A 27,284-nucleotide genomic window follows, 5' to 3' on the forward strand; every position below is an offset into this window, starting at 1 on the left:
GGGCCTTGTGTTTGTCCAGAATTTGCACGCTCGCTGGTTGACCCTGGTGAGGACGAGGACGAGGATGAGGATGAGGAAGAAACACCCCAGTCGCCGCCCTTCTAGAACCACTCGTCACCAATTCCAAAATATTCTTATTCAATTTTATTCGTTAGTCGGAATAAACTGATCGATCTAAGGATTTTAAACATAATTATGATAACGTTGATATCTCAGAATACTTTTATTAGTCATAATTCAATCATTACCCCTGAACCTGAACTACGCGGAGGGAAAACATCTCGAAGGAAATATTCACCACTTTTTTCCCTGAATAAATAAAAATGACAAAATTGTCCGTAATTTTTAGAGAAGAGAATGAATTTTATTTGAATAAATTGTATTTATCAGGTGATTACTTTTTTTTCAGGAGAAATTGTTTGGAGTTGTGTTTTTATTTTGGCGGATGTTTTTTCTCAGCGAAATTTCGCCACTTCGCAGCGTGCGCTACACACGTGTAACTATTTGTGTATACATATGTATGTATCATGTACATTGAATTAATTAACAGTCCAATTGCTTTCCCGTGAAAAAATTGTGATCAAATAGATTTGACTCCTATATTCCTGAATAATCCGACTCAATCCCTGTAGCTATTCTCAACTATTAAAATGTCCCGCGTTAATCTCCGACGAGATTTCGCGTTTTACAATCAAACGAGAGGTCCAGTTGCAGAATGAGAAGCTCCCATTGCTTGAATTTCAATTCCCCCAAAAGCCCGATAAGACTCCCTTCAATTATCGATTTGAGAATTAATGAGGAAACGAGATTCCGCGTTTCATTCAATAGAATGCAATTATAATTTTAATATCGGGGATTACTCAAGGAACGGGTTAAATTGTTTTTGTTGATACAGGGATTATAGCATTCACATATCCGACTAGCTTCAGCACTTAAGAATATGAAAGAATGACTATTTATAATTAGAAAAATAGTTCGAATGAACCGTTAACGACGAGGAGTACTTGTGAACGCGGCTGATGATTATTGCAAAGATGTATTTTTCATCGATTAAATTACTCAACTCTGTGTGCACGCTATATACTATCAACCTCTCTGTAATATTATTTTGAAAATTGTCAATTCGGGTAATTAAACATTTTTGCCGACAAAGGGACTGTGAGAGAACTCTACGGGGATTCCCCGGAAGTCACTTCTGATTACGTACGCATGCGCTTATGTCAGTTGATAACAAGTCTCTCTTATCGACTTGTCTTAATGTAGGTTTCTATAAATTCGAATGACATGATGTGGACATGACCGAAAATGTCATCATTTGCGAAACAGATTAAGGGCAAATTAATAATTTTATGAAAATTAATGACAATTGAGTAGAGTAGAAAAATTCATTTCCGATTTTGATTTGATCCGAATTTTCATTATTCGAGACAAAAAAAAAATTTTATCCTCATCGACTTTTATCAGTCGGAGGAAATTACAATGTTTTTTTACATATTTATTATTAATGCTGCTGGGTTTAATTTAATTATGTAATTAAATCGCAAACAATGAAAAAATGTCTCTGGTCTGCGTCGATATCACTATGCTCAAAAATTCTCGATATTCAATTGAAAAATGTATATATCGAAGAGTTAATAATGATTGGGTGTTGGCCATCCAATAACACGTGAATGTAAGAAAGTACTAATTAATTGTGATTAAGATAATGCTTGATTTATTCGTTCGACTCGATCGCGTTTATCCTGAAGAATTTTTCCATTACTATAATAAGTATTTCGTCTATTAAAAATTTATTCCACTGATTGCAGATATCAAAAGAGATTCAAAAGTCTATTGTTAACGCTAACGACGAAAGCTATTATGCGATGTTTAAAATATTTTAAAAATTCAAATAAATCAATAATGAAAATTGCAATCCGTTGATTTCATTGAATACCAGTGGTCCCATGGTGATTATTTTAAACGCTTTATTTATTAGCCATAAATAAAATTACACATCTTTACAATATTTAACAATATGCATTCTTCATTTTAACTCTCAGAAAATATATACCATAAATATCTATTATTTTGTAATTACATTGTGGGCTGTGTGCCTCTGGACGTGCTCGCGCCATCATGTACCGTAAATTCGTAACTCATTCATATTTTTTTTTTTTAACCATTAATCAAGTGATATCACGATCGTAAACTTGATAAAATTCGTCTGCAATCGTCTCGAGAATTAAGTACGAGTCAATGTTTCATGAACGCAACTCTTACACTCTACGAAATGCAATGACGATCAATTCTCATTTCGTCTGATTCCCAAAAGCCCCACGTCGAAAATACTTCTCTCCACATTTCCAATTTGAACGTGTTTCTAAATGTGTAACAATTTCTGGGGTTTATGTTTTGCTTTGTACACTAGAAAATCCTCAATCATGTCAATTCTCTGAAACCATTTCCACAAAAACCTCTGTAATTTCCGAAGTGACAATAATACAAATATCCGGCGTGAAATAGCCGAGGGGTTTCTTAAAAAATTTAGTCTTCGAGGCAGTCTCTTGATATTATTGTCCTCGAGGAAAGCGCCAATGGGGTGTGTCACGAAATTTCCATAAGCAATTAAATTCACCATAAAAATCTAGAATTCACATCGAGACACGCGAGCAATGATGAACGGGGACGGCACTAAGTACAAATCACCATATTGCGCTCAATCGTCATTTACAAATTTATAAAACACTTCAACCATTCATCAGATATCCATTTGTATCGAAAAGTCATTGAATTTTTGGATCATCCGTACTGTCGCCGTTCATTTGGATCAATCTATCTTCCGAGCCACTTGGAAATTCTACGATTTCATAATAAGTAACATGCATACATTGTCCAACGTCAACATAACCGTATTATAAAGTATGTACAAACTTCACAGTTACATCAGTGTATTGCCTGACAAGTTGAATCATCGAAATATCCAAAGATACTTCAAGACAAAGATCACAAGTATCAGGACAAACATGTCTGGAAGTACCACAAGCGGAGTCTGCAGTGGATCTCGTTCAAACTTCATCAGTTTCAAAGTACAAAAGGCTACGAAAACAATTCCCTCCAAATCAAGAACAACAAAGCCTGAAACTCCAGATCCACAGCAGATTGCACCATCCACCACCCCGGGACAGCCAAAACTCCAAAAATAATCATCAATCTGTACAACGCCAAGTCAGCTTTCTCACAATAAAGTCTTATTCAATCCAGCCTCTCATAAGCCTTGCCCCCAGGATGACCCCTAACCCCACCAAATTTGAACTGCCGACATCTTGCGACACCCTCTCAAATAACCTGTTCATCATCACTCTCGGTATCCTCCAACTCCTGAGAAGTCGCAAGAATCGTCAAACTGGCAAGTGCCCCCTTCTTCCCTTTATGCCTGTGCCTTTGTGCAAGGTGAAGCCCTTGAGCGGGACCCCTAGCCAGTATCAAAGGTCTGAGTGCAGTCCTCAAGGACCAATACAATCTCGGGTAAGACCTCTCCTGCAATGCCAAGAGTTCCCTATTCCTCTGCAATTTGATGGCCTCCCTTTCTTCACATCCCGCGCACTTGACCCTCAACATCGGTAGTTTTTTGTCCTCGTTAAATTGCCTGAGTGCCCTCTCCCTGACGTAAACAAAGGGTCTGATCACCCTGAGCTCCTGCTCCTTGACGAAGTAATGAGCCTTCATGGTCTTGAGCTTGCCAGTGCAGAACAATGACGAGAGAAAGCCCTCAGCAAGATCGTCCAGATGCTGTCCAAGAGCCAAAACATTGTATCCGTATCTTTTAGCAACAGCGTAGAGCCTCTGTCGGGTTACATCCTCAGCTCGTCCACAGACCTCACAGCTCTCACAATTTCTCTCGGAGTTCTTTCCGGCGTCGATGAGCTCGGCCTGCTCCTCAGCCTCTTCGTAAAAATAAGAGACCTGTAAGTTTTTAAGATAACTCATGCTTTCCAAGGGATCGTAACTGCTCCCACTGTTGATTGTTACAGCGCCGATCTCGAAATCAATGCTCTTGGACTTTGCGTAGAACTGGTACTGATGGAGTGTGTGTAGGAGAGCAAGAGAGTGTCGCCCTGCAGCCACACCAACACCAACCGTCGACACAGGAAGACAGACGAGAATTCTATCCTTATCTCTAATCATATCGTACTCATGAATGGCCTCGACGGTCGGTTTCCAGATACTCCTTGAGGGACTATGCCACTGAGGTCCACTACCCTCACAACTCTGCTCCAGCTTCTTTAACAAAACATCTTCATCCTCCGACATCAATACATCTTCTTCCCTGATGTCCTCATCATCCGACACATCATTTGGCAATTTATCATCTCGTTTCCTCTCAACCATGCCTTTGCACTTCTTCAGAAAACTCGTGCCAGATGACTCAGCGCTGCTTCCACTGCTGCTCGATCCACTTCTACCAAGATGATCAGTCGTTCTCACGTCACTCTCGTGAAATGACAAATTGATACCACTATCCTGTGAGCTCACTGAATTAATAGCCGAATATATCTCTGGCAACGTCTTGACGCCCTTGGATGACATCTCTACAACTGATTTGGCCGATTGTTTACCGCTGTGCTCCTCCTCCTCGTCAGATGTCTTCGCTCTCTCGTGATTTGTCTGAGCAGCTGCACGTGGACCAACGACGTATATCACAGTCTCGTCTGATGAACACTCGCTCGACATCTTACTCTCCTGGGACTGAAGGAGTTCGTTGAGTTTGGCACCCTTCGAGAGCCTCGCCAGGGGTGAGTCTGGGAGTCGTCTCTCTGGTGTTTTGTATCCAGGGGAATTGGTCGACGGAGTCGATGAGTGGAGATCTGGAGAGAATCTACCCAGACCATCGACTGCATTCACCATACATCGGATTTCAGACTTGACTTCGCTTGCCATCTCCTTCGAAAATTCCATAAGATACTCGGCAATCTCACTAGCTGAGAAGGAGTCGTCTCTGTGAGACCTATCACTTCCAGCAGAGATCGTTCTGTGTGGATAATGCTGAGGAGTTCCGAGATCCGATAAATTGCTTTCGGACAGAACATCGTCGACCTTAGATATGACTTCTCTGATTTCGGACTTGATCTCAGTGGCAATATCCTCGGTCCTGCCTTTGAGGTAGGCATGCAGATCGTCGTCACAGCTTTGGCTGAAACTCGAGAGAATGGGAGAGCACCTGTCCAGCTTCTGCGTTGATCCCTCGTGCTGAGGACAGTGATGTGCATGGGCAGGATGATGAGAGGTTAGAGAGGAGTAGCCACAGGGATAGGGTGAAGGTGAGGAGGAGGACGTGGGTGAGGAAGTGGAAGATGACAAGGGCGATCTATTTGGACTGTCGTTAGCTCCATCAAACTCAAGGGAGGAAGATAATTCCACTCGACTGGTACAGCTACAAGGCCTGTGGCTCCTGTTGAAGCCAGACGAGTTCCCCAGTCCTAGACTCGCCAAAGTCTGAGGACTCAGCGGAATTGGCACTGGTAGAGTCTTTCCTATTGCACTGCTACCCAGTGAATTACACCTGGCGCGCCCCATTCGCGGTACATTTCCTCCAGGTGGCACTGCGTGTTCTTCCGACATGAGTCTTGCACCAACTGGAGTTGTTCCAAGAATCATGGGAGGTGACACGGCCTCACCAACAGCGAATTTAACCGCTGGCGAGGGTGAACCTGATCGAGACGAGGTATTAGAAAATTGGCCGCTTGTCTGGCTTCTCTCAAATGGCTTCTTCGGCTTGTCCACGATTTCTATGGTACCTTCGTCCTGCAGACTGCTCTGCCTCGTCATCGAGAGGGCAGGCAGACTGTGATGACGAGGTGACGACAGCGCCGACAGCGGATTATTCCCTGTCCTCGGGATGTCGCTGTTTAGTCTTCGGATTGACGAAGCGCTCAGGCTGATCTCCCGCCAGTGGTGCCTCCTCGACTGAGGATCAAACGGCAAATCCTGTTTGACATTCTGCGAATTACCGAGGAGCAGGTCCTGAGCTTCTGCCGGCAGAATAAACCACCGGAGGCGCTCCAGCTTCTCCGAGAAGTTCACGCTTCTGTCGATCTGCAGGGGATACCTGTGTGCCATTTTTCGCGCTCTGTTGAAAATATTTCGCGCTGTTTGCAGACAATCGCTGTAACTCTGGGGAAAAACTCCACCACCACTGGACACTCGACGTTCTGATGCCACCATCTTACCGTCGGTGTATCTTATCGAACCTAACCACTTCCTCTCCTTGAACACTGAATTTGTATGGTGGCGCCATTCTCCTGTGTCCGGGTTCAGCACGTACTGCGGTAACAGCTTCCAACCTTCCGTCGCCACCATCTTCAGGGCTTCCAGGACAAACGCCAATTCAGCCTCAGACATAAAGTACGGGAGGGAAAGACGTGCGAAACCCGGACGAAGAGCTTCCCCGTTGCAATCATCACGGCCACAATGCAATACGCTGCAAAAAATAATAGATTTTTCAAGGATCTCTTCGCTGTATTCTTCAGCAGCGAAGCGGTCGAACGGTTCCAGTCGAAAAAAGTCAATTTTACAGGAGAGCCGAAAAATTGATTGCCGTTGGGCAAACTAATTAATGAATTTCAGTTGATCTTCGGCCAGTTCTTCATTTATTTCTCAAACTTCTCAGAATATTTCTGTCGCTGTTTTCAGTTGAAAGAGGAATGTCGACATGACTCATTTTTCAAATTATCTTTTTTTAGTTAATGTCGACACAGCTCGTTTGGGATTAGAATTGCAACTTGACCCATTCTATTGCATTCCCAAAAAGAGTGAGAGTTCCACCATCGAGAGTCGATTTCAATGACTAATTTTTATCGAGAATCGACTGAAACCGTTTCACCGTTTCACCACTGACTCCCAAATTGATTTTCCGTGGCGATAACAAATTCGAAATACCTGTCTGAAAGCACAGATTCGTATTTCCGTGCAAGGTCAGTGTCAATTCCCATGAGATCGTGGGCATATCGACCGGCGCAGGCGCATCCTCCTCTCGCTTGAATCCCAAAAACATCATTTAAAATAGCGCAAACGAAATTATGATGTAGAAATGTGCCCCTGGGATGTCTGACCATAAACGAAAATATTGGCAAACGTTTGATATTGTTAGACGAGCTGCCAAGAAGTATCAGCTCCGGTATCGTTCGCACGTGCGCCAACACTTGTCTAAAAAACACATAAATGAAATCCAATTAACGGGAATACGTGATTACGTCAACGTTCTCATAGCGTATCACGTGTGAATTATGTGATATTAATTAAGGGGTCGTACATTATCGGGAGAGTTTGCGAAAAAAAAAATGTTAAAAGTTAAAACGTAGAAAATATTTATCAACGCTTCATGACTCCAGGTCGGGGTCAGTGCCTCTGATACAGTGGACATAAAGAAATTGCCAGTGACGCATTCATCGGTGTGTCATAGGTCGATTGAACATCTACAATCATATTACTGTAATCGCTATTCACCTAAAAACACTGAGTCAATCCCCGCCACTGGGACAATAGTCATCAGACTGGAAAGTTCAGTATCACTTGAAACCAAAGATGAGGAAAAAAAAAATCCACCGATCAGGCAATGTCAAAACCATTATTCCCACTGAATATTCATGAATCAATCAGTCTGACCACAACTCCCTCGCCTCCACTAGTCATGGTCAAGGCCAGCAATTACCTGATTCTATCAGTAAAAATCGCATAAAAATAATACCGAAGAGTGCCAACAATAGATCAAACCGGTATCACCGGATCTCCCGATAAGATACTGACAATTGCGATGATGTGCTCATAAAAATTATCACGATAACAACGAGCTGTGAAATAATGTTCAAACGATGAAGAGTGAATTCCCTCACCTGGATATTTTATCTTGTCTCGTGACAATAGCTTGTGCCGTGACATTCTCCTTAAGTTGCATTGCCAAACCGCATCTTATTGACTCGACAACCCCAGCAGTACCACTCTCCTCCCTCAACTCTGGATCCCTGAGGTAATGATGCAAATCCCTCATGTCCTCAGTTGCAATGTCTTTTGATAGGTGTGATCTCTTGATAACAAGGACACCAGGTGACTGGGCGCCACCCATGAACTTGTGACCACTGAATATTATCGCGTCCTTGTGGACTGCAGTCTCGCCCACGCCTGGTAAGTGTGGATTCATGTCCATTTCAACGAATGGACCTGAATGATAAAAAAGACATCGTCACATTAAAGGCTTGAGATTTTCCAACGATCTTTTTCCTTTTTGCGAATTTTATATCAAACACGCCGAGACATTTTGCGAAGATTTTTGGACAACTCGGCGTCGATTAAATTTTCGTTAACCCCGAATTTATCAATATAATTAAATCAATTATTGTTGTAATTGTGTGAAGCATTTTTTTTTGTAATGACCAATCCTTCGTCTCTGGGAATTATAATTGTGTCTTCTGGAAATGGAAATGCGTGGGAAGCACGTGGGGAGGGATTGAGTATTTATTGTTAAGGTTTTGAGTAATTGATATTCACCAGCTGACGTGTAATCCCAAACACTGAGTGCTCCGTACTGACGTAACATCAGGGTAGTGGCAACATCGTCAGCAAGAACTCCAGTAATGCAACTGGCGGCATTGAAGCAACCGACCATAATACCATCAAGTGTCCTAGCTTCCTGGAGTTTCTTCTCGAGGTCGTTCAGATCCAAAAATCCCTCCTTCGTCTCGGCAATCCTCACCACCTTGCAATAATTACAATTATTAACGCAACGAAGGGGATTTGAAGTGAAAGGAGTTGCCACTTGATGCCGGAGTTATAAATCAACGCTCGTCAATTACTCGGGTTACGTAATAACGTTACGCTCGAGTAGAATCTAAATCAATTGTTGAAAAGTCGCGGTTTCAATCAATGAAGATTGAAACATCACAGAACCTGGTTTTACCCGCTTTTTTCGTGATAATCATTCCAATAATTTGATAATTCCAAAATTATCCTGATGTAAATTTAAAAAAAGTATAGAAGTCGGTGGAATCAATAGAATTTCTTAGAGAGAGCGGCTAGGCTTTTCTGTAAATTTTTATTTCAACCAGGAACTGTCTGGAGTCCTGCCAAAATCGGTGGCGAAGCTGTTGTGCTTTCTGGCTTGGTATCAGACAGTATTATTCCATCTCCCTTCGGTTCTCAAAGTTTAAAATCGAAAAAACTTTCTGGCTATCGTCCATAGGACTTTGACTTTTACTATCTGGCCAACGGCGAGCATCAATGACCCACAAATCTCCCGCAAAAATGTCTCACTCTTACAAGATCAAACACCAAAATATCAAAAATCATCTCTCGACTACCGATTTCAATAAATTCCATTTACAAATTTGACGGAGAATTGTATGACGCAAGCCCAATGCAAATGCAAAAAAAAATATTTCATTGGGAATTTGCGACTCGATGTGCACCTTGAAAAAAATAATGCAGGAGTGAATAAAAACGATGTACCTTGGTGTGGTGCTCTCGCCAGGGTCGCAAGTTGGCGTGGTGTTCGAAGGGGCCGACAAAGACGATCATCGGCCTCCCAGGGAGGTCAAGATGATGAAGAAGAGTACGCAGGGCATCATCGGTACCATGACCTGTAAAGAGTACAGCGTCCTGCTCTCCTGCCCCAACAGCATGGCGAACGATGTCTCTGGCCTCGTGCCTGTAAAACACGGTACAGATCGTTAACATTTTTTTTTTCCACTGACAGAACACGTATGGCAACGGGATCCAGACCTTAAAAGGACTGGCGGATTTCCATTTTTCTGTCTGCAGCCAGTTCTCGATATTTAAATCAAAAGATTATCCCCCCCTTGATGATTCATTCGGAAAAACTGCTTCTTCGATTACAATTACTTGAAGAATTCATTCCTCACTTGTAATTATTTTACCATTCGTTTTTAATTAGTTTTAAATTATTAGGTTGATGGGAATTTTTTATTGTTTGAAAAAGATTTTGACGCGACGTTTTGAGTCTTCTTTCCGTTCTAATCTGGGACTTGTCCGTCTTCATTTCAAATTTTCCCAACGCTTCAATGTAATGACTCCAGCAACTTTAGGCGTTGAATTACGACGAACATCGTCACCTCCTCGAATTCCAAGATCCGGTGTCGGTGTGGATTTTTGTAAGCGGATTCAACTTGTGAAATTCAACTTGTTTACCGCAACTCCGAGGGGCATTTCGCTTTGAACTCCGGTGTCTTTTGACGTTTAATTATCTCCGCGAGTTGAGAATTCATTTCGAGGAACTGCCACTTTGGAAAATCACATCCGGCCAGTCTGGAATTCTATTTTGGAGAATATGAAAACGGCCGATTAACCGAGAAGTGGTTGCTCTGGTCATTTTCACTTTGAGAGATTCGGTATTTTAGGACTGGGTCGACTACTTAAGTTAGCAAATACGGGATTGAATACGGTATACTGAAACCGACTCGACGAAAAAATTCTCATGTGAACCAAAAAATATTGAATTCATTAAATCATAATTTTGAAAAAAAATCCGTGTCCGTGGCTACCGCCCCGTGGCATTAATCATAAAGCCCTCATTCCCCTCATTCCCCTCAATCCCCTCAATCCCCGGATATTGCACTTGAACTGCATTTGAAATGCCACAGGAAACGCCTTGCAATAATAAATTCACAGACTTCCCACCTAATCTCACAAATCAATCCGTAAAACAAGTCCTCGATATCGTGTACCCCGCAAGCTCCATTCACTAGATTCTCTCGCACCCCGGAGTTATTAAAAACCTGATCCCCTCGGAGAGCCCAAAGCCGCTGATTAAAAAAGCCTGTCTCTTTATTTCTGCAAAATCCTCCACAAAAGCTCAAGGTCTCGCCTCGCTCAAGGCTGAGTCGTTTCCCTGGTGACCATTTTATTTCCAGTTCATCCCAGCGGCAAGTAAAAATTCAATTTATTCATCTCGGTTGTCAAATTTATGACTGGACTGACAAATTTTTCAAAACTAAACTGACAAGTGCAATTGTCTTTTCAATATCGTTTTTAAAGATCATTAATTCAATCTCATGTTCTCCGAGGGAGCGGGGATTTTATTTATTTAGCCTCGGATTTTATTTATCAGTCGCGCTTCTCTCCGCCGAGCGGCAAATGTACTTTCATATTCATCAGGATGAGAGGAAATAAATCTGGAAACCCTGATGCTGCATCGGGTCAAGGTCATACGGGAATATTTCCAGAAGAATATCAGAGGTGAGTGTGGCATTGAATTGGGTCGACTAATCAAATATTCTCTGGAGGATGTAACGAGCATCAAGGGACGAATGTGCCCCAGATATTGGAATGCATGGGTTTACTGGAGCAATAACGGATCCAGCATTCGAGGAAGTCTATTCCAACATTGGCGACGGGTTCTCAACAAAATCCGAGTCAGTGGGCTCCAACCATTTGACCAGAAAGTACCGTAAATCCATACGATACGAGATAACGCAGACTATTCCACTCTGTCTAGACATTCGCACTTTGAATTTAATAGTCTAACCATGAAATTCCATCTCCAGGAATTTTTCAATTGTCGTTTTCTGGTTGTTGCGGATTATTTTACTCTCGGAGAAAAATTTAAATACAATGCTGCACCAGTAATTTATTTAATATCATTTCCAGGGAATGCGTTTGAATTTTCTAACGTAACGGGATATTTTTCCAGTAATTGAACGGATTAAAAAAAATTCTGAGTGAAGAAGAGCTCCTGGCAATAACAAGTGTCCGATGAAAATGTCGACGGGGTATTAAAGGGAGGCTAAAAATAATTACTCGACGCACACCAAAAGGTCGAAGAAAGTACTAGACAAAAACAATTTCCCCTTCCATTCATAATACCCTAGACATGAAATCAAGTGGACAATAACTTTAATGGCTCTGTCCTCTCGATTCAATAAATGTCAGTTGACAATGCGATGTGCAGACGTCCTTGTCAAAGTGCGACGTCTCCAAGAATAATAGTGGCACCGGGGGAAAACGCGAGTGATAAAAATTCGTTGTCAGATGTCAACGGGTGACCTCAGGAAAATAGGAATAATCGGGCAGAACAATCACGTTAAAATCTCTGGCAGAATAATCGCAATTGCCACTATCTCGTGCTTAAAGATGACTCCATTGGCGAAAATAGATGTCTCTTTGAGTAGACGATACATCTCTGAGTCATTCGGGTGGAGAAATGAGAGGAAAATCACGGGGAAATACATCTTTGGCGGGACATGAATGTCAGTGTCTGCTGCTGCATCTCCAATTGCCTCAAGGCGAATACGTGCCCTCGGCTTTAGCTCCACTTGAAATATTGACGTTGACGGTTCGGGGTTTATTCAGGGAGTTGTTTACTGTCGGCATTATAGCACTCAGAGTTGTGGACAAGTTTCATTCTATAATTACTAAAAAACCGTTTATTTTTATTAACGCATTCAAGTCGAGAGAATTATTGTGGTAAAAAAAGACTTGATAAATTTTCATGATTTTTATTCATATAATTACTCATATATTAATATCAATTCATTTGGAATGTCGTTTTTTTATAGATTATTTTAATCTCGTGAGTTTTAAATTTGTAAAGGGAGAATAGTGCGGGATATTCGTTTTGTCCCAATCTTCCGCAATCATGATCAGAAAATATCGACATATTATCGTGCTGCACGGTCGACATTTGCACGATGCGCCGAATGCAAGACTTTCCTTCCTAACTTTCTATTCTCAGGCGGTGTTCATACTATTTTATAGTCCATTAGGTCCCCCTGGTATTCGAAATTTCCTGTTCCTGAAGTTCCTCACGCGTTCAGAAGCCTTCCGCAAATCGACACCAACGGATATTCATTATCCATACGATACATCAGGTTTACGAGTGTCATTTACCCACGCAAAGTTCCACTAATTGTCAGTGTATTTTTTTTTGTACTCTCGCGGACCTAGGTGGTGGGTGTACGCACTAGTAATTTTATTTGCCCCATTCTGGAGGAAATTTAATTGCCTGGATGCAACGACCCTCCAATGAATACCACCCTGACCCAAATAATTTTCACTGCTACTGGCGGTTCCGGGAAGTTATGACTTTTTTTTATACTTTGGGAAGTTAATGCAACACCTGCATAATGAACTGTGTGGCCTCGGCTTTGGGTTTCCATGAGAAAATAACATAAATAATGGGGAGAGAAATATGCGCTGCAGGGAGAAATTATGTCGTGAGATTTTTTATTTTTTTCGAGGACACGTGTTTCGCCGGTTTGTGAATAATTTCAGGATTTTTATTTGTTTGTTTTTATGGCAAAATTGGGGAACAATTGGATATTTTATTGGGCTCGGTGGCATTATTTTTGTTTCGGGTAAAAAAAAATTGTAATTGGAATATTTTTTCCGAATTTTCAAACAATTTTTGGAAAACTTTTCAGAAAATTTTTTTTATGACACAAAAAAAATCGGAAAAACAAACAATTAAAAGAAAAAATTATATTCACAAAAATTTCTAGACAATTATATAATATTCCGAAACAAAACATTTCCCAAAAATACAATTGTTTTGCTTCCCAATTTTTTTTTTCGTTTGAAAAGAAAAATTTTCTGAAAAGTTTTCAAGACATTTTTGGAAAATTTGGAAACAATATTCTGATTACAATTTTTTTTACGCGGGGTGTGACATTGAATTGAAGGACAAAAGACATTCCCATTGACCTAGTCCCCAATCGGTGGAAAATACGGTTTTCCTCGAATAATCAAACTCGAGAAATTCATTGCGCAGTGGGTTATTGGAATGGAAGAAAGGGTGGGCGTTGTTGGCCTTGTGGTATGCCACGAGTAAATTAATTATGCACACTTTCCCGGAAACCGCGAGTGTGTGCGCGTTGTAACGAAGGGTGCAGCATCGAAATTGTTACCTATTACGTATTAATGAAAGTGGCACACGTGAGTAAATGAAATGCGGGGAGGAAAAAAAGGAGAATTGTCCTGAGAGTATCGATGAAAACTTTCGGATCAATCGCGACCCGCGTCCTGAATTCCCGCGAAATCAAACGGACACGCAGAAGTAGACGCGAGAGTCGAATTATCTCGACCAGTGACTTTCGATCGAGATCTGTTCGATCACTGGAGAAAGCGAGAGCCCTCCAACGAACAATAATCTTGTCATGTTTGCGTACAGAATTGAGGAACTCGATTTGTCCCATAATTTTATTATATTTCAGAAAAAAAAAAGGAAAAATCTTTTATTTGAGATTTTGAAAAGTCTCGATTTGAGTTCATCATTATATTATTTCTCGGATATTTCATTAAAAAAATGATAATCGAATACAATTTCCGATTTGAGTCGCGGGGTGACGCCTCGGGTTGTGGAGTTATTGATCTGAGCTGAGAAGAGAGTCATGCGTTGTCTCTGGTGCTCTACATGACCTAGTGGCAGATCCGGTTATATGGCAGGTACACCTGCCTCCGTAGATACTGACCTCTAGGTTCATCCGAGATTCAGGGGAACTCACCTGAACAAAGATGACTGCAGGCTGCAAATGGAAGTAGAGGCGCGTGTGTCACCTAGACATGGCAGTACCTCTCTGGATATGTACTCCTCCAGAAACTGGAGGGATCGACCCGATGACGTGTAATCGCAGTAGACCACTGGAACCCAAAAAGAAAACTTTTCTATCAATTTTTCATCCTCAAATACCAAAATTTAATTAATCTTTCAAAACCAAAAAAAATTACGCAAAAAATCAATCGTCAAATTTTTCAATTCCAAAGATTCGTCCATCCCCTCAAATCTATTGGTTTAAAAAAAAAATGTCAAAAGATATTTTTTATCAGAAATTTAATGAGCTATAAAAAAGATTTTCAGTGTTTTTTATTTCGACCTGCCGTTTTCGAGATATATCGATAATTGAGAGATGAATGCGAAATTCGGATGAGATAGTTTATTGGTTTAGGATTGAAATAAATAAAAATCTATTGTTCGTAAAATAGAAAGTCGAGCATAGGAGTCGATTAACCGGGAAATTGGAAAAATACTCCTTAATGCGATGATATATCACTCGCTACTTTCGGCCATGCCGTTGCATCCTGGCAACACTTGTAAGTTAGACTCCTTTCTCCTTGTTGTTGTCTTGTCTCCAACTGAGATAAACTTTACGTGTTCATTATAGAAACTTTCCTCGTTATTTATGTTACAAGGGAACAGCTGAGACTGCCGGTTAAAAAATCATTCATCGTGAGATACCCGATGATGATATCAAAACAGGGAGAAGTCGTGGCGAGAGACTGAGCAAATGATAAAATCGACTACTGGGAGAAATCATGATGCATTGCACCTGAATTTTTTTATTCTCATCAATTTACAAAATTTCCATTTTAATTGAAAGACAAAAAACATTTTGATAATTCAAAAGGGAATGATTTTAATTGGATAAAAAATTTGTCGAGGCGTCAAGGATCTCGTGGTCCATCAACCCAGAGGAAAAAGTGCTCCACGAGTGGTTCATCTCATCGTCACGTGCCCCAGGGGTGATGGACAGTTGTGGGTCACGGACGGTGCTATAATGCCCAGCAAATATTTTCGCAAGAGATGCGATTCTGGGCCTCGAAATGAAACCGATAATTGCCCACCTAAATACCAAATTAGAGACAACTCCAGGACTCACGAGAAAAAAGGAATTACCAATAAAAATACAAGAGACTCGTTATAATTGATACTAAATTGGACAAATGCCTTTGTTATCATCGAGAGGATATTATTTTTATGATGTACTACACGTGCTGGATTCTGGGGGAAGCTGTGAGCTACGAACCGATGACGAGATGAAAATAGATCTGAGAATTGGGACGAGGCAGCTTTAATTTGCCGAAAGAGACTGCGAAACATTTTCTCGTTTATTCTCCTTTTCCTTTATTTCCCTTCTCTGACATTGATGCACGATCACCTCTTGAACCAGAGGTTTAAATGCACTTGTTCATGAATATTCATGGTATTGCCGTTGTTTATTCTGAGGGACGAGGATGATTAATTTTATAGTTATCTGTTTATTACCCGTTTTCATTGACTTTTTTTCCCATTTTAATGGCCAATTAAAGGTATTTCGTTTGTTCAAGTCCATAAATTTGCTGGTGATTTCTCATTTTTTTTTTTTAATATCCAATGTCAGTTCCTGGCTTTAAACAAATCGTTAATTCGTTATGACATTTATTTTCATTTGAGAAATGTAAATGGATTTTCTTTCAATTGACGATTGAGTTGTGACGAAATTGTAGAGAATTTGCATGACGACTTCCTGATCGGTGCCTCTGAGTAATTCCAACCCCAATCCCCGAAGAATTGGCAATCTATCGAGTGAATTGAATCCCGGTAGAAATCAATCTATAAATATCTCTCGACTCGGTTCAATAATGAATAGTGAATGGCGGATAACGTTGAATTGCGTGTGCATTGGACTGGTCGAGTCCAGTTGGTTATATTGATGTCCTTCAGACTGGAATTTTGATTCGATGACATACTCTGTGTGCTCAGCGATTTACCCCTCTCTAGTTTCAATTTTTTTTTTTCCTCAAGTGAGCTTTATTGGTGCGGGTTAATTTACCGGTGTCATACAGCAACGAGACAAAAGCCTTTGGCATGACGATTCAAACTGACTGATTCGTATCACCCATCAATCAATTCCACACGAGACTAGAAATGTACGTCATTCAAGTACACTTCATGCTTATTTTTTTTTTTAATCTGAAAATAGAGAAATAAGTGTAACAATATTCATCTGGTTGTCTCATCTCATCGCTTCACCCATTCGAGAGCGGATTTCCGTGGATCAATTGAAAACTAGACGTTGACGCAACAGACTAGATTCACTATTATCCACGACCCAATTGCGGGATCCCCATAAATTAATCCCTCGAGAGATGCACCGAGGAGGGTTAAGCTCTCAATAACTGGTTCGTTTGAGCGATCAAATAATTGTCAGCAGTTACATTTCCCCTCGGTGGATTGCCGAGGAAAAGCCGAGGGTAACGAACGCCAACAGCAGTTTCACTCATCTTCGTTTCAATTAGTATTTCATCGAGCAATTGCTGCTCCTAATACCGTTTGTGCCGCTGGTCATGGAGGAGAATGTTGAATAGGTGGATTTATGATTGGCCAGTTCCGGTGCATGTGTTGACTTGTCAAAAGCCACTTGTACTGTCAGTCTACAACAGCACGCATTGATAATAACATAATCTAATTATTATACTCATCACAATTTATTTAACCATTTCACTGAATTTTTTTCAGGTGCTTGAACCAAATTTTCGCCATTTTTCATCAATTCTCGGGAAATATTGAGCCGAAAATTCGCGGCTCCTGCGCAGATTTCTCTCTGATATTATAAAAAATATTTCAATACTGGGAATTGCAATTTTTATTGCATTTTTCAAGTGTGAATTGGGACAATACGACATGATGGATCTAGTTTTGAATGATCTGCCTTTATTTACCAACTTGTTCGTGTTATTGGCTCGGAAAACTGGATCAGCTGGTGCTTGCCAACATTATTCGAGGAATAAGCCTAGAACCACGAGGAATAGATTACTTAACAGTTGTGATGGGCCGTTACATGAAGCTCTTTGAAGATTTTAAAACAGATTTAGGCTGAAGCTTTTGACTGGACGCAAAGTATTTTTTTTTCTCAAAAATATAGGTGACGAAATTCTTCTGGATTATAGCCGATGCCTCTGTAATTAATTATCGGATAAATAATGACCGAAATAGGCTGATACCATGAATGAACGCGAATAGCCTCTCTTATACAACTTCCAGTTTTCCGCATAATTGAAGCCTCCGTTGTCCCGTGTGCCTATAAATGGCGTGCTATCGACCCATTTAACGTAGCCCAGCACATGGTAATTCAATCCGATCATGCAAGGGTTCAACAAACTTGTCCAACATTAGCCATTATTTCATAAAAACGTTTCATCTTTCGGAAAATGTCGATATTCTTGTAGAAAATGCGGAAAAATTCACCACCGGAGCGGTGAAACCATTCAAATCGCTAATTTATCCGGATCCAAGAGAGATAGCGTAATTTTTGTAATGACCTTTTTTGTGGTCCTGACCTAGCTCTGTAAAAAAGGTTTAAACAAAAATTTCAATTTCCGCCCTCAATTCCGAGATATTTATCGAAAACCTTTTGAACCCTGTGCGAATAAAATGTCTTCAACTCAAATTTTTCATCCAGCTCTCGAGAAATTCTCGCCGATCGAAGGGAGATACCGAAATTTTTATAATAACCTTTTTTATAGATCATAATAAGTTGCATAAAAAAGGTTATTACAAGAATTTCGATATCAGCCGTTAATTCCTCTAAAAAAAGTATTTATCGCGGCGAAAATTTTTTTCCGGAATTCACGTAAAGAATTGAAATGGGAATTTCGCTCGTGGCTAACGTGACGTAATTTTCTTTTTTCCCGGTGCATAATTAGTGTTGGCTGGTTACTGAGATGTTGGGAATAATTGTATTTAACAAGTGAAATATCGGAGGATAGGAACGACTGAAGTGTACGAATGGCTTTGAGCTGCGTGGGGGTCATTGGCCCTCGCCTCAGCTTTTGCGATATTTTTAAAGCGCCTGTTGTGATGTTCCTACTCTGTTCCCCGTGTCTTTAGCATCGATCAAGGTATAATAAGATCTGATAAAGAAAGTCATGACAATTTCATTGTTTTTCCCTTTTTTTATCAGCGGGGGGAGGGGGGGGGGAATCGGGTCATTCGTGCAAGAGTTCAATGCACCTTGTCATTCAAAGCCCAAAACCCTGGGGTTGTGGTGTTTTCCTTGAATAAATTAAACTGATTGATATTGCACATTTGCAATGCAATGGATTACCGTGTTGAGGTATTTTCGGGTGAAATACTCGATATCCCACAGCTAAATCAATCATGAACGGAAATAATGAATTAAGAAAGAGTAATCAGTGGAGATTATTAAATAAATTATGATTTTTCAATTGATAATTCGTCTACTGAAAATTCAGCACCCGATCCTGATTTCACATCAACTTTCTAAGAAGGTTACAGTAATAAATTACCTATAATCAAGAATAGATTTGCGTTTCGCAGATTAAATTCCAGTATCAGCAGTAATCACTGCAAAGGCTATCGTCTGGGCTCTCCCGTTCCCGCGAATGGTTTTACAACCAGAATTTCAAATGCAATATTCCCCGAAATGGTGGCAACGACTGCTAATTAGTCCAACGCGTCAATAATAATATTTCTATCACTCGTCGCGACATTTTCAATGATTTTCCATGACCCAATTGTAAAACTTTTCCGTCGCGTTGGGGCAAACAGCGAGACATTGATTACTATGTACCGCGAGACTAGACTTTGCACTCGGTTATATCAGAATTTTTATAGAAAACAATACCTTCGGACGTTCACCGAGAAGAAAATATTCTGAACGAATTACGGAAGAATTCACGTAATCCACAGTATAAAATCATTTCCGGTGATTTTTTAAATTGATAAATTGATCTTTTTGTGAATTTAAATTATTCCCATTGGAACAAGTTTGTTAATTTGTCGTTACTCTTTCTGGAGGCAAGAGAAAATTTGAATAGCGATTTCTATTTGATTGAAATCTCGGATTTTTCCGGGCATGAGTCAGTTCAAACCAATTTTTCCTGGCGAGCTATCACCTATTCAGATTAAGATACTTTCTACACTTGGCAAAAAGAGTTATGGCCTCGTCACCTCCGGCGTTTCATAACGTGATATTCCAACTCCTCGGCCCAGGGATAAAAACAATAAATAAACTTTAATAAATGAAGCTGCAACGGTTGAGAAAAATCCGCGAAGTTTCAACTGTTTATTTATTTATTTTTTTGACGTTTGGACGAGCCACAGATGGAAAAATACTTCTAATTATTCACGTGTCACTTCAATTTTCATTGTTCTGAGTTTCCTTGAATTTTAATAAACACGGTTTATGACACACTCATGCAGAGAACTGGGTACAAACCATTTGAGTTTTATTCGCAAGCGGAAACTTCAGCGAGAACTATTAGTCTCGAATATCGTAAACAGCTGGGGATTCGTTCGACGAATAAAAAAATTTTCTCCCGTCGCCTGGGGTACGCGTGTTGCAAAGCGAAAAAAAAAACATTAATAATTTAAATTATTAATATAATTTAAATAAATTAATAAAACAATAATAATTAAAACCCCATCATAACGTATTTTAGGGGAGTATTTTAGGGTTCTCTGAAATTCGGAGGTGCCAAAAAATTGTTGAATTTGCATAAACAATTTCAGCAAGTGATGAATAAAATAGGACGAGTGTGACAAACTGGGAGATATAAACCTTTCAACACTTTGAAAATCGACAGGGAAAAATAACTGGGCTGAGTGCATTGCAATTGTTGCACATACATTCCAGCTGGTAATGCATAAGCGTTCGCCGTCAGCGTAATTGCAGTTGCCGTTTGCAATTCTGACCAGTTAAGAATTTACTTGCATTCACATGCGCATAAATAAATGCACAAGTGCCAGTCGGAGGACGATATGCCCGAAGCGATTGGTTACCTCAAAGAAGTGGGTGTTTTTCTGCAAATCGAGAACACAGGATTCTTTTGAGTTCTCATCAGTCCGTCATTAATCACCGCGGAATGTTGATAAATCGTCGCGTTTATCAGAGGATTCGGAATGAATTTAAAATGCCATTGTGCGTGAATGGACATCCGCAAGGCTGTGCAATTCTTTGCGTCTGTCTTTTTTTTATTCCTCGCGTTTTTCACCGGCTTTTTTTTTTTCGCGTAATGTCACCTCATGATGCCATTGTCATACATCACCGGTCATACGCCGTCTTGTCTGGCGGTATCTCGCCGATATAATATCTGTCGCTTCCGCCCGCGGAGATACAAACGAGAGGATTATGCAACTATCGACTAACACATGCAAAATGTTTGGATTGAAGTTTAATAATACCGGCATGCTGATGGATATTCGCGTGCAGATGCAATTTCAGGATCGTAACCAGCTGTGCAGCAGCGAAAGCTAGTGCTCCATTTTCATAGCAATTTCGGCATAATTACGCGGATTAGACCCGTCCCCCCTCCCCTCCTATTTTATTACATTATTATTATTTCATAGATTTTCAGGGAAAATTCAATGTTTCACCGGATAATTCATTGGAGATCGAAGTTTTGAACATGAATAGTCAGTGATGATTATTCAAGTTTTTATTAATTATTGACATTTTTGAAGCAGATTGGGTAATTATTATTTTTTTTTTAGCTAAATTGCGGAAAATCAGACGCAATTCCTCGCCTTTCCCGTCGCTCTCTCCTTTTCTCTTGTTTTAACAACTTTTATATAGTGGCTATTCGCAGGCATGACTCATCGGTACAGAACTAGAATGATCTGTGATATGGCCAAGGCTACTATTATATTCCCCTCGTTACGAGAACGATCCCCACGACGGATGGATCGTAGAACTACGAGAGAATTATTTCACTCATCATAAACCCCAGGAGAAAACAATAAAAGACAAATATAAAATATGAATAGCAAAGAATTATTTTTTTCCGCAATTCAATTGCATTTTTACAAAATAATATAATTCAATAAATAAAATAATTCAATGATTCAAGTATTCGAATGAAATAGCAAGACAGACAGATTAATTCTGTAATAGCAAAAAGTCGAGGGGAATGAAAAATGTAAAGAAAGCAAACACATTAACTCGGTTCTAGTAAATAATCAGATAACGTGATGATAACGATCGAGTGCCACGTGAGTGCGTAAAAATACTTGGAGTAACCAATCGGAAGCGAGAAGTTAATGCCGGCCATCTCGTGTACACGTGGCCCATCGTTTATTTTTTTTTTCCTGTACTTTAGAGGCCACGCACACACGAAGAATAGGATATAGAATTGAAAACGTGAACTGTGCTTTGTGATATTCATTGGGATTTTATCCTCGGAGGAAAAGCGGCGGCTCCAGTGGGCGGGAGTCAGTGGAAAATTCTCTGCTAGGAAAGCCCAACGAAAAATCTATTTTTAAGACTTCCTTGTCGTCTAGAAGAGTGGATTTTATGGCCTGGGTTTAAAAAATAATCGGGGGCGTTAATATGAGAATAAAGCGTCAGTCCACAGAATTATCTATTTTTTTTATTTTTTATTTTATTTATTTAATATAATTAGCGCAGTGGAAAAACGGCTTTTTATTTTCAAAGCAATGATTATTTAATATCAGGGATATAATTTCTTTGCAGGATTTCATTGAAATTCCATTGAAACAGATAAATCGGAATTCAAATATTTTTTACCGGGAATTTTCACGAATTTTCAGTTTAACGAATGATGAAATAAATGTGTGGAGTTGACTCATCTAAAATTATCTACCGTCTGAATTTCCATGTTTCGGAGGAAGTCAACACCGTGGAATTTATTTCCATTGGTACTACGACCCGTTCCGCATGTAAATGCACATGAATTACGAATCCACGACGTACCCCGTGTATTCTCATGGCAATTCGTCTGTTTGCACCAAAAACCCGGACAAAATTGAAAATCAATTCAACCGTGGAACTTCTTCAACTCCTATCTTTATCTCACTCCTCTCTCATGCCCATAACCGGAATTCTCGACGTAAACAACCGATGGCGTCATGCCCTTTTTACGATCCCCATTGCAGGGGCTTGTGCTCTCCCCCAGCCCTGGGGAAATATTTTCAGAGGTTCAATTTTATTTGTCATGACGCACTTTCCGGCGGGATTACCCCATGTTTATGACCCAATTCTGTTAATTCTAATCTTTCAGCTGTGGTAATAATTGAATTACCAACGCACATATGTTATCTAGACTTTCTTCCAATTATGAGATTACTTCGGGAAATTTTGGTGTTTGGGAATTAAAAGGGCCTTCGATTTCCAGTCAACTGATCGCGATTCTATTTTTTTAAGAATTCTCCTCGTGGAAATGGAGTAAAAAATTTTATTACAGGTAAATTGACTCGGTAAATTGACTGCGGTAGAAATCGATCGGTTTGGAAAGCGAATTCCATGAATTTCCAGTGAAAAATTCTGGAAAATTTCCTTCAGAATTTTTTCCCCACCGGAATTTTTCACCGGTCATTTTTCGTGCTGTCTAATTACTCGCTAATTTCGTAGGAATGTTGAATTATCAGATATCTGTTCAGTCCTGGCCAACGAAAAAAGCCCCATCACCTCTGAGATATCGCTAATGAATTTGTAAATAAGACACATCTGTTATCGTAGGTGAAAAAATTGACCGACAAATCTCGTGGTGTTTACACCTCGTGTTTGAGGAGAATTGAGATGAAAAAAGGAGGATATGTTTGTAATCGTCTAGCTCGGGTACACATCGGGTGCAAATTCCATTGACCGTGCGAGAAGGCGCATTAACCCCATGCCCGAGTGAATCATCTGAATTTTAATAATAAAAAAATATCCAGGAAGTGGAAGTGGAATTGCCACAAAAAGGAACCTCCACCGATCTGAAAGCTCAATTTCCAAAATTCAATTTTCAAAAATTCCTCCACAACAATAAAAAATAATAAAAGACAGGAATACCGATTTCCATTAAATATGTTGAATATTTGAATGTCCATTGAATATTTCAATAATTATTGCTGCTCTCCCGAAAAAACAAAAAATCGAATAATTCTGGAATAAAAATGCGGCGGAAAAATGCAGGAGAATTGAAAAAGCTTAGGACCACGTGATTAGGAACTGCCCTCCTCCCCCCAAATTAACATAATTAATTGAAGACGAATGTTAATTATGTTAAGTGCCACGTGAGGTCGAGATATCCGCACACACTTAAATCATATCTGTCTGCCAGTGTGTCTGTTTCTCATCCATAAATTATCCTGAAACCCCCGAAGACCGCTTTGAAGATCCTGATTTATTTGTTATTGCGAGAGGTAAAATAAAACGAGTGGGGATAAACAATTGAGAACAATGCTGTAATTATGGGTTCGATAAAAATTTGATATAACCGATGTGAGTGACACACATGCGTGTCAACGAGACAACAGACCGTATGTTCTCTGATAAAAGCAGTTTCATCAAGCAAAACAAGATAAAATTGTCGAGGTATATTAACCTCCAACCACTGATATTTAATGGTAATCAGTCGTTCTGCGTAAACACCTACTTTAATTATTATTCCCGGAAATTAAATCATCGCTAGATTTTTCTCACTTCTCATTGCATTTTAATGCGCATCTCTTTCTCGACTATTTCCATTCTCCATTATCCGCATTATCAATTCAGTGATATTTTATTTGAAAGGATAATTTGATTTCTTTGGAGAGTGAAAATATTCAGATTGAGTTGTGAAAAATAATTGCGTACTGAAGCTGTGGAGATGACAAGATCTGTCACTCGAGGGGGAATGGAATAATTACAATGATCAGGGGACAACTTTCAATTGTAGGTCAAGGAAAACCACTTGAATCTAATCGGTCGATGGAAAACTGGTTCGATCCGATCGTTGCCGTCTCTGAAAATCGGGAGGAAATAAAATTATTCGGAAAATTCGGAGTTTTCCACTGACGACTGGTGGAAAAATCCTCTGTTAATTCAGCAGACAATTTTCCAAACCTGATAAATAATAATTCACAACAATCTACACTTGGCTCGCTTCTACCAGAATGACAATTTGATAAAAGCAGACAATGACATAAAACCGAGTGAGTCATCAAAATAAATGGAATTATTAATTTTCTACTTATGACGAAACAATTTTTAATTGAATTGTTCCAATTTTCGTAAACATCTATTAATCTTCAAGGCTGGTAGTCCCCCGAGGAAAAACAAAATCGTAAAAATCGGTATGTGCGGCGTAAAAAAGAGGAATCGAAAAATGGAATGCGCCTTATCGTACGGAATAAATTCAAAACCGATCGCCACAGCTGTGGCTCGTATCTTTTCATCGGGAATTATGGCTGCTGGTGGATTGGAGGGGGAGAGATAAAAATCAGGGTGAAAAAAGGAGACGGTGTTCGAACCAATGAGGAAAATCCCACGGTTGAGACTGTCGGCGCCCTGCAGTCTGCCGTAATACCCAACTTACGCAATACAATTACCCGCACGTGGGCCCACAAACCGAGAATTACACCCATAAGGGTTTTGTGGTTCAACGGAATCGCCGGCACATCAAACACCGCTGTTAAAACACAAAAACGATTTTTTATTTCAATTGCAACAATCGAATCATGAATATTGGAATTTTTTTGGATTAAACATTAGAAAAAAATAAAAAATAAATGGTTTTTCCTCCCATAAATCCTGAATGAGATTTTTCGAATTTTTCGAGCTCCAGGAAATTTTATTGCGTGATGAGAAAATTTCATTAAAAAAAGGGGAAATAATAATGAAATTCAAAATGCCGAATGGTGAAAGAATTTTGTCAGGCGAGAATTGATTTCATCGAAATTATCGATATTATCTGGTCGACTGGTTGCCCCCGGACTGATAAGACTCAAAATATAGGACAATATGTCGGTGGCCAATCCCCGTTGAGAACTGTCGCCGCACAGTCTGCCATATCCACAGCTGATCAGACAGACCATTGTTTCTCGATAATACAAAATATGTACGCTTACGTAATGACTCGGATAACGCAGTTTAATTACTCGCGTCCGGTTTGGTTTCGAGTTGCAGATACAGGAAAAAAAACCATCCGGTGATGTGTGCCACAATATCCATTGAAAAAATCGTACACTGATCCCGATCGATCAACTCATTTTTCCCATCTTCCGTCCATCTCCAATGATCTATTAAAATTATCCCTTGAAATTACCCAATTTATTCAATTTCCTCGAAACTCCAGTGAAAATCTCAATCTAAAAATTCGAGTGGAAAATTTTTTCAGCACAAACTTTCCGCCTCAAAGTGGAATTTTTTTACTGCCAGTGATAACAAACTATCTGAAATTCGCGTACAGATTGCACCCATAGTCCTCAATCAGTATTTTTTCAAATGCGAGAGACACATAAAAAAAAAAAATTCTTTGAAATATTTAAAAGTGAATTCATGCGCACCGTGACAGAGCCTTACCTTTCCTGCGTCCAAAAGGTCCGAAGAAAGTGCCATTTTTTCCAATGACATTGTCATCGATATATTTCATCAACTTAGCGGTGTCCTCTCCCTTCTTGACACCACTTGCTTTACCCACCCTCGTTGGCTGTCCAATCTTGATGGCTCCACCAGGTGTAGAAATCTGTGCTCCAGTAGTTTCCTCCGGCAAACAACTAATTCGCCTCTGAGACCCACACCAGCCCTTGCCGGATATCTTCACCGAGCAACTCATTATCTCATAGTCCCCGAGATACCGTTTATCACCTGTTATCTGCACTACCGCAAAAACCACGGAGGGCAGATCATAAAGCTGATCGTTAAATCTTAAAAAAAGCCCTTATGCCACACCGGAGGCGCAAGTGCGTCTACCCGGTGCTCCGTGCAACCGAGCACCTGTCGCTAAAACCGGTATAAAATATCTAAACCCGTGGAGACAACCGCAGGTGTAACAATAGCCCTCGAGCCCTCTGAGAATTCCCTGGAGTACCGCTACCCTCTGCCGCCAAAAATTCATAAAATTCAGAGGAAAAAAAAAAATCAACAAAAAAGCCACTGCACTGCACCAGAAGCCTCCGGAGGACACTATTAAAGCCAGATTCCTCGGAACGGACAATGCAACTCGGTGTCACTCTCTTTGTCCCTCTTTTCAATCAAAAAACGCAGAAGAAGGGGATGTACGAGGGAGATGGAAATTACCTAGTGAGAGTGCGCAATGAGTCAAGTGGTGGGGCTACAACCGGGGGCTGCTCGATATCCCTCTCGGTTCACCCAAGTCAATAACAAATGCACTTCAAACGCGATTTTTTTACTCTCACTCTCGATTTTCCCTCCAACTCAATTTTTTTGTCCAATATCTTTTTCACCGTTAACCGCGAAAATTCGTATCTATGATTCCGCGAATTTGAAGTTGAAGGAACCACCGGATAATTCCGGATTCATGGGTTTCAGGCGCCCGTTGGAATATCGGGTTTGTCCCTGTACTTTTGACACTTGACAATTGCTCTGTCAATTCCCAGTGCAGTGTCTCGTACTGTCAGCACGAGTTGCGCGACGAGACTGAGTGTCTGGTGTGGTTTGTACCCAACTCCCTTGGCCGCTCCTCGAAGCGTTTTCCCCACTTTGGTACTTGCCTCTGCGAGAGTGAGAGGACAAAGTCACTAGAAATAGAGGAATCATTTTCCCCAGTGGAGGAACTCCTACTCCCACCCCTCAAAC

At 40.2% G+C, this 27,284-nt stretch overlaps 2 protein-coding genes across 7 annotated transcripts in view; one reads left to right on the top strand and one right to left on the bottom strand.

Annotated features, from left to right (window-relative positions):
- Window positions 1-3,068, top strand: part of LOC105263230 (polcalcin Jun o 2) — a 41,884-nt gene extending 38,816 nt beyond the window's left edge. For all 6 annotated transcript variants that reach the window (XM_011299293.1, XM_011299294.1, XM_011299291.1 and 3 more), the window contains one exon: window positions 20-3,068. In XM_011299293.1, coding sequence (XP_011297595.1) covers window positions 20-105 — 86 coding nt within the window. In that variant the 3' untranslated portion in view covers window positions 106-3,068. The remainder of the gene's footprint in view (window positions 1-19) is intronic.
- Window positions 1,951-27,182, bottom strand: LOC105263229 (uncharacterized). The gene is made up of 7 exons (XM_011299289.1): window positions 26,049-27,182; window positions 14,490-14,625; window positions 9,481-9,679; window positions 8,524-8,731; window positions 7,872-8,196; window positions 6,919-7,185; window positions 1,951-6,460 (listed from the first exon to the last, which is right to left on the bottom strand). Exons 1-7 carry the CDS (start codon window positions 26,299-26,301, stop codon window positions 3,319-3,321), a joined length of 4,530 nt encoding a protein of 1,509 aa, XP_011297591.1. The 5' UTR covers window positions 26,302-27,182; the 3' UTR covers window positions 1,951-3,318.
- Between the last annotated feature and the right edge of the window lie 102 nt (window positions 27,183-27,284).

The sequence above is a fragment of the Fopius arisanus genome, unplaced genomic scaffold (genome assembly GCF_000806365.1).
Source record: "Fopius arisanus strain USDA-PBARC FA_bdor unplaced genomic scaffold, ASM80636v1 scaffold00014, whole genome shotgun sequence".
Taxonomy (NCBI): Eukaryota; Metazoa; Arthropoda; class Insecta; order Hymenoptera; family Braconidae; genus Fopius; species Fopius arisanus.